Genomic DNA, 8,902 nt, shown 5'->3' on the forward strand with positions numbered 1-8,902 from the left:
GAAAAAATAAATGTGTAACTAAATAATTACACAAACACTATTTGAAATAGATAAAATTAAATGATAAAAAAATTATAATAATTCGTTCAGCTCGAATATAAGACTTTTTCTTCTGTTATTCATTGGAACGTTTTCTTATTTGACTGATATTAATAAAACGGAATATTTTTGATTGCTTTGGTTGAATACTAGTCAAGAAATTAGCTGATAATGTACAACGGACCCAAAAATTCTGTGTAATGTATAGGGTTCCCATACATGCTCTGAAGTTAAACAAATTATTCGTGTAGCTTGAATGTTGGAGTCATGGATCTGAAATTTAGTAGACATCATCTCTGTATCATTGACTTTAAAAAGCTCGTTTTGTTTTTGTATTGCGGAATCATTTATAGCTGAGTAGTTAATAGTTTAGCAAGGGATCTCTACGTATACATAGTTGCAATACTTGTTTACCATCTTGAGGTCAAGCCGTGCAATGAAATAATCCTTTAGAAGTTTAATTTCTGTTCGTCTAGGGCTAACCTGTATCCTAATTAATTGCTCAAGTCTACTCCTCTTAACAAGGGATCTTAATTATAACCAAAATTAATGCCCTGACTATTTCAACCAACAGGGGAATGTCCCTGAGGACCTTATCAAGCCCTCTCAAGCAATTTTGGGATCTCATGATATGCATGACATTTTATGATATTGTATGCTGCTAAAGGCCGTTAGTTTAGCTGTACAGAAATAAATCGCACAGGTTGATGGAAGAGAAAAGTCGTTTTATTTACGGGTCTGTTGAACATTTCCCGCGCCTGATCTCTCAGGTGTCTAACTCTACTTAAGCACTCAACTATTTAACTGAAAAGGCTGTGGTCACACTTGGTGTCAAAGTAGTGGTGCCTGGGCACCGCAACAAAATAGTGTTACGTTCAGAGACTAGTACTCCAAATACCTAAGTACCATTTAGTGCGCGAGTACAAAGTCGAGACCTCGCCCGATTTCTGGTGTGAGTACCGTAAATCCGCGGATTAGCGCCCGGGGCGCTTATTTCAAATTTAGGAGAAGATGGGGGCGCTTAATTGAGGGGGCGCTTATTTAAGTTCCAAATCGTGGCCTGGCATGATCATTTTTTTAACACATCATCTCCGCGTAAACAACATAAGCTGTTTATCGACATAAAAAGCTGATCCTCAAGTTTAAATCGCGGCACCGTAAGTATTTAACGTGTCCACTTAACGTGTTCTCCAACTGAAACAATGTACAAATCTAATACTACACGACGAAAACTATACATCCTTTGTTGGCTCAGTACTCGTCCACAAAATGGGCGAAGGTGAGGGGGCGCTTATTCGAGGGGAGGCACTTATTTCGAATTTTGGCCAATAGGAGAGGCGCTCATTCGAAGGGAGGCGCTTATTCGAGGGGACGCTTATTCGAGGGGGCGCTAATTCGAGGATTTACAGTACTTGGTAAAAAGGTTTGTACACATTGGTGCCCAGGGAGGATCGTACTCGGGCACCGTTAAGGCTCGGTCACCAAGTGACAACATAACCTAAGACTTTGACAATAGTGTGACTCCTCGTATGATTATGTCGCTTCACAAATTTGTGTTTCTGAGAGTTAAGAGCAGTGTAAAAAACTTTTTTTTACAAATTTAAAGCATGTTGATGTAGGAATGAAATAGCATGGTGTTTTTGGTCTGAGAAAATTATGCAGTTTATGTACATTGCGCAGAGGAAATGACCCATTTCTTAACCATCGACTTCTTTTTGATTTTCGTGTCAAGCATCGCCTTAACTATGGCGTCTTCACTGGATAATCTGCGATTGATGACTCGACATCTTTGTGCTAAATCACCTTTTCCCTTTAAATCAACAACGCTAGCCTGTGGAAAATGTTGGTCAAATGTTACAAACATTCGCTTACTTTTGTCGTCGCTTAGATTTGGTAAGTTCTTGCTGCATTCGTTGTGAACGGACGGTAAAACAAGTGAGTTTCTCCGTTCGTCGAGGTAACCGCTTGTGTTAGGACGAAAGGATAGAGCACTGTATCTGCGTGGCATCAGATTTGGCGTGACGCAATTTTCGCGAGCCGTGACTTTGTCGTTGCTTTCAATGGTAGTTTCTTTGAAAGCGGAATTTAGTTGCGTGACAACTCGAGCGGCGAGGTATTCCGTAGATGCGGCCCTTATCGCAAGGGTCTCCGTGGATGTCATTGGTGACGGTGATGTACTTGAAATAGGAGATGATCTTGAAGAGGAGTTCCTCAAATTTTTGGTCCTTTTACTAGGAACTTCTAAGTGGTTCTTTTGCATATTTTGGTCAAATGTTCGCACAAATTGTTCTTTATCCCGGAATAAATGATTCGATTTTTCCTCAGCTGAAGATTCGCTTTCAGAATCACTTGCGCTTAGCGGAGGCGGTACACCAGGAAAACTTGAAGGAAGCTGTACTTTACACTGTCTTCCGGACAGCGAAGGGAGTTCGCGAGTTGCAGTTGAAAACTTCAAAGCGCTCGAAGTTGAACTAGGGAATGAACTTCTCCTTAATCCAGGGACTAGAGATAACGGTGGAAAACTTGCGTTTAACAAATCAGAGGATTTTCTTCTTGCATTCGTTGCTTTCCTATTTAATTTCTCTTCCCAAACTTCTGCTGGAAAATCTGCGGTCAGGAGGAATTTTTCATTCAACTGCCAAGCAGTTTTGACTTTAGAGCTCTTATTTTCTGGCTCCTTTCTCGACCCCTCTGCCTCCGCCTGTGCGGCGACACTCGAAGAGTCAAAGTCATATTTTTTAGCTTTATCATCATTGCTAACATTTTCAACGTGTAGTTGAGTAGCCTGTTTCCTTGGAGATCCATTGTCAACTGAAATTCCGTCTAGAGTTAAATCCCTTTGGCGACTTTCTGCCGCAGCTGTTCTCATCCAACCGACATTGTCAATATTTACGTTCTCCAAGCTTAAAAGTTCATCATTATCATTTTCAAGTTTAACTTCTTCTGGAAAATCCGTAGCAGCAGATGATGACCGAGAATTCATGGAAATCATGCTGAGACAGTCATCATCGCCTTCCTCGTAACACAGGTTCAGCATTTCAAATCCGTGCGTGTTTTCCACATTTTGAAATTTGTTTCCATTGAAAGCTCTTGTCTTCGGTAATACACGAATTCCAGAAGCAGTTCTTTGTATCGTTGTTCTTTCTTCACTTTCTGTTGCATATTTAAATTTATTCCTTTCTTTGCGCGCTAATGTTAATGTTGCAAATGCTTTCTTGTTTTTACTTTCAGTTTTCTTTGTCTTCTTTTGTGACCACTTCGCGCTAGTCGTAGAATTCCCTGGCAGTGTTATCCCCTTTTCCGCTTGCTTTGACATTTCTTTAAAAATGCTTTCCTTCTTCCAAAGACGAATTCCGAAAACCTTTAATTTAAGGTATGAAGTTCGTGTCCATTAGTATTAGAGCACTTACATGTATCTCATTAGTCCAATTCTATCATTTTTGTAACTAATCTCTCTTGTATATAACGCACAATATTGGAACCTGCTTTCAATGCTTTTAAACTTCCACTGTCAAACGGAATGGACCTATTTGGCGTCTCGGTAACAGAAAACCTATTAAATGTTGCACACGGAGAGCTGGTGTCAGTTATGTTGAATAGTCATTATGACAGCTGCAGCAGGTGCGCCAATTTTCTTAATAGTGTTGTTACTTCAGCAAATATTGTAGAGTTTTGTTTCTAGCCAATGATAAGCATCCTGTCCGCTATTTTAGGCACATATAAATTATTCTGTTTACAAGAAGTTTATATATCAGTCGTTGTTAGTCGATGTTTACTGACATAACTCAGTGAGTGGCCGGAGGCTTGAGCCACAGCTCCATATTAATCTAGTGACTTGAAAGGTTATGCAAATTAAAGATCGTCCGAGTCTTTTAGCTTCTCGCTTTTATTAATTATTTTCTACGGATTTTAAGAGCAACAAAGGAAAACAAGAGAAAACACATACTGAAACTATTGAGGTAAAGACAAAGCCGAATTTGACAGCTGAAAATATATAGAATGCAATATCGTAAAATAAAAACAAAGACGATACATCTCGACATGGTTTACCATGACCATGACACTAACCAACTTCGGATTCAGCCGGTGGACTTTTCAAACTTCCAAAGGCACATAGTTAATGTTTTCGTTTTCGTAAATGATTGACTTTTCTAATTTTGCACTGTTTACCTACGTCAATTATTAGGGTTCCTCTAAAGTTATAGCTTCGGTTAAGAAACCACATGAAAAATTCAGTACTGCATTCGATAACATTATATTCTAGAAAGATATTAAAGAAAAATATTTCATTTCAATTCTGGAAAAAAAGTTCTTCGATAAACGTTGTTCTAGCTGACTAAACGCGATAAACAGATTGGATTCAGTTATGGGGAAAATAACTGTCACTCTGTTTTGACGTATTAAAATGGGTTCGTTTGCTGAATTAAATGTGAAATGGAACCACTAGGTGACAGATAAAATTCCACGAGGGAAAAAGAAAAGGAGAAAATGGATATCGCGATAAAGATACTGCAATTAGATCTCAATTTAACACTTTAGATATGTATGTTCTCTCAAAAATGTCATCACACTAATGGACCAAACACTTTGCCGTCATCTTCGCTCTAAGAGTAAATTTGAGAAGTCAGAATATTACCGACTACGTTGCAAGCGAAGCAATTCTTGGGTTGTGAGAATGCTGTATTTCCAGTCGAATCGTTTGTTTCACGTCATTTTTAAAAGCACGCAACACGATAAAATATCGCGTTAAGTCATGACCAGTCACTCGAGGATGCTGTTAAAATTGCTCTTTATTATATGACTAGCTCCGTGAGCGGGCAAGATGAACCGAATCTCGCGCTGTGATTGGCTACCCGAGCGGGCAAGATGGAGCTATCTTGCCCGCTCGGGATAAGGGCTTTGTCCCGCAAGGAAAATTCATCCGAGGCGAAAGCCGGTTTACCAAAATTTTCTTTCTTAGTTTTTCCCTGAAAAATCTTTTCCGTGACAGTTAAAGATTTCCTGTGGTGTGTCTATCGATGGAGCTGGAAAACGAGAAAACTGAATGCGTCAACGAGAAAGAAAACAAAGAAAACAAAAATGTTGACGAGTTTCATGAATTTATTTTGCAACAAAAACCGGCAAACACAAAACTAAAAACACAAAGTGACATGAAGGTATGGAAGCGGTTTTGTTTACAAGAAAACGAGAATAGGGAACTGTGTGACATACCTCAGGAAGAACTGAATTTGCTGTTGTGCAAATTTTTCAAAACCGCAAAGAAATTGGACGGCACAGAGTACGAGCCTGTCAGTTTGACGTCCTTTCAACGTAGTCTCCAACGCGCCTTGAACGAAAGAGGTTCAAATGTAAATATTATTGACGGAGACAACTTCAAACTCTCCAGAGAAGTGTTAAGTGCCAAGCGCCGTCAGCTTGTTGTGGAACATGGCAAGGGGAACAGACCACAAGCTGCCCGTGAGCTGACCGAGGCCGAGGAAGACAAGCTTTTCGAGTGTGGTGAATTTGGGACCTCCAATCCGACAGCCTTGCAGCGTACCTTGTGGTGGATAATTGCCCTTCACTTTGGGTTCAGAGCTCGAGACGAAAGCCGCCGATTAAAGTGGGGAGACGTCACTTTGGAGAAAGACCCAGAAACGGAGAATGAGATTCTTGTGTGGAGATATGAGCGAGGGTCCAAAACACGTCAAGGCCAAGACAAGCCATACAGTGTTCGTGCTTTCCAGCCTACTGCGCAAGCAACCGGCAACGAGCGTTGCCCGGTTAAATTCTTCAAAGAATTTGCTCGCCGTCGTCCTTTGGAGATGAACAAGCCAGATTCCCCCTTTTACCTCGCAGTCAAACATCAGCGAAAACCAGATGACGACGTGTGGTATATGCGAAGTCCGCTTGGTAAAAACGAAATCGGCAAATTTCTCCCCACCGCTGCGAAAAATGTTGGTTTACAGGGCAGAGTAACCAACCACTCGGTGAGAAAGACCTGCATTTCACGTCTCCTCGATGCAGACGTCCCAGATAATTTTGTGGCACAGTTAAGTGGCCATCGCAGTCTGAAAAGTCTCGACGCTTACAAATCGGCCTCGCATGAACATCAACGGCGAATGTCCCTTGCGCTGAGCCGCTCCAGCAGCAACCAGCTTTCTAGCATCTCCACTCGCACAGAAACCACAACTCGTCCCACCACTACTGTTACCAGTGTTGAGTCTGCCACCTTTAATCCAGTCCAGATGGGATCGGGTTTTTTCTCAGGAGCAACGATTGGAAGCTTTAACAACTGTACTTTCAACATCCAGCTTACGTCGGGGCAGCTTTGCACCACAGAGCCAAGCGACAGTTCTTCGAAGCGCCCAAGGATCGGCGAAAGCGACGGCCAGATGAAATGAACTGTCTTACTCTAATGGTTTAACATTCTTTGGAGCTTAAGTGCTGAAAATTTAGGCCATTTTAGACATTTTTGAGGTAAAAAAAACTTTTCGAATTTGCCTCGAGCGGTTTCGTACATTCGTTTATTCTGATTCAGCAGTTAGACATTTACTCGTCAAAAATGTAAACCAATCAAATGATTGTATTTCTGCATTCAGCCAATTAGGATAAAGGAGAACGCGCCATTGATTTTTGCATGTAACGGGCTTCCTTTTCAGTCCTTGAAAATAAACACGTACACGGATCATTTTTTGGTGTTTTATCCCATATAATAAATCCTTTATTGACCAAGCTTGTTCGGTCAAGATGGCTGGATATTGGCCTCGTTCTTTTTTTGCGTGTTTATGGACCTCGACTTCGTCTCGGTCCATAAAAACGCAAAAAAAAGAACTTGGGCAATATCCAGCCATCTTGACCTCACGCTTGGTCAATAACCCATATATATTATAGCAAGAGCTTACGTCAGAAAGAAAAGATTATTTACCGTAGCGAGGGAACGTAGTTACTGAACAGGAGCTAAGCTGTAGAAATCTCAGGGCCAAAAAAAATATTATTGTAGAAAAAAAAAAAAAAAAAAATCTGCATTGACCTGCATTTCATAAATGTTTTTTTTTTGTCACTTTTTGTGAATGAAATCAATAGACTGAAATGAAGTGAATAAAATCTGATTTCTATTACGGACATTTCAATTTTTTTTTTTTCCCACATGCATGTGTCGCACTGTTTTTCTAATACACTTTTGTTTAAAGTGAAAGAAAATAAATTAAATTCCTTTTAAACATGAAAGAAACTAAAATCATACCATAAACATAACACATCTTACTTTAATATACGCAAAAAGCAAAACAACCACAAACAAAAAAATAAATAAAATAAATTAATAAAAGTGAAAAAAAAAAAAAAAAAAAAATTACGAAAAGAAAACAAACATAACTCTTGGGTTAAACTTGTTATTGGAAACATTTTCTGCTACTGCGAATTTGGAGTTTTCCCGAAAAAGTTCAAATAGCCTTAAAGATTGTTATAGACTAAAATTCATTGATTGTGGAAAGGATGCATTATGTGTTGTTGAGAGCTACGAAATGGTTACAACGACGAGGATTTCTAAAAGGTAGCTTGGGCAATGTTGCTCACGAGTAGCCCGTATGGTAAATTTTTTTCCCCTCTACAATTGTAGGAGCTTTTTAAATGTCAAAAACATTCAATTTTCCGCTCATCTTGTAGAGCCTTTTACAGCTCGGTTTTCAAGTTGAAAGCAAAACTGCGATCGACGAATATTAGCATGAATATTGCAGTTGTGATGCAGCTTGCTTTGATACCATTTTGAAGAAAATTGTTATCAGAATAGAACTTTAACTCAGATAAAAAATATATCGAGACGTAAATAAATAATTTTAAGCCTACCGTATGATATCCCGGTATAAAAGCGGTTCGCAAGCAAGCTATCTTAAAGAATCTCCTGGATAGGATAATACTGTTGTTAATAAGAATTGCCAACGATGTTTACACAGAGAAAATTTATTGCAATTAGCTTGGTTAACCAAACCGTAAACAAACTTTATTGATACTCAGCATAGGCCATCTATCGACCTAATTATTTTTTTGCTATTTATATAATTATAGAGAGGCAAACCTATCTAAGATATGATAGACCCCGTAATGGCTATGATTTGGATGAAAGAAGTGAGTACGCTAAATTTTGGACGAAAAACATTCCCTTGTGTAAAATACAGATTGCTTGACTGTATGAAGAATTGTCACACTAACACTGTACAAGACAATACAAGACATTATAAACGCTGACAATTTCACTGATATTTCGACACTTCTTTTGAAGTAATCACTGTTACTTAATTTTACATCTTTAACTATGTGTTTGTGATATCTGCTGTTTTTTAAATAGGTTTCCACCTACATCAACACACATTAAAAGCTCATTAAAGTAACATCTGCAATATTGACATAAACATGCATTAACTCTGCTTGAGCAATTAGAAAGGGGACAATGACTATTCAATCCAGTTTCTAAAAACCGTGACGTCATTAACACGGGTATGACGTACATCATAATAAACTATCATTGCATTTTATTAACTTTATTCCATGAGCTGAATTCGAAATCAGCCTTTCAAAGCCTGACGCAAACACTACAGCGTTTGTCTGGCTTCCAAACTAGTACCAATTTGTAAATCTTCGTTTCCTGGGACTAGAGTTTTGCAGATGTAATTAAAAATGTACAAGAAGTATAGAAACTTACTGAATCCCCACAAATTGTCCGTCTTTATTATATTGTTTGCATAAGACAAGTATTTTTTATATATATTTCCAAAAGTTTCAAAATATGAAACTCGGGAACCAAAATACTTTTTTGTCGAAGTACGTGTTGACCTTTTTTTTTGAATGATCAGAAAGACCAGTGTTAGTTACAGCGTAATAACAA

General features: G+C 38.8%; 2 protein-coding genes across 2 annotated transcripts; one reads left to right on the forward strand and one right to left on the reverse strand.

Moving 5' to 3' along the window:
• Positions 1–747: 747 nt before the first annotated feature.
• Positions 748–3,355, reverse strand: LOC149098122 (uncharacterized). Its single transcript, XM_089278480.1, has one exon. It carries the CDS (start codon positions 3,353–3,355, stop codon positions 1,703–1,705), a length of 1,653 nt encoding a protein of 550 aa, XP_089134606.1. The 3' UTR covers positions 748–1,702.
• A 228-nt stretch (positions 3,356–3,583) lies between these two features.
• Positions 3,584–7,372, forward strand: LOC149098123 (uncharacterized protein KIAA1958-like). Its single transcript, XM_089278485.1, has one exon. It carries the CDS (start codon positions 5,058–5,060, stop codon positions 6,420–6,422), a length of 1,365 nt encoding a protein of 454 aa, XP_089134611.1. The 5' UTR covers positions 3,584–5,057; the 3' UTR covers positions 6,423–7,372.
• Positions 7,373–8,902: the final 1,530 nt, after the last annotated feature.

Source organism: Orbicella faveolata, unplaced genomic scaffold (assembly GCF_042242905.1).
Source record: "Orbicella faveolata isolate gen_17 unplaced genomic scaffold, um_ofav_v1 contig_46, whole genome shotgun sequence".
Lineage (NCBI taxonomy): Eukaryota > Metazoa > Cnidaria > Anthozoa > Scleractinia > Merulinidae > Orbicella > Orbicella faveolata.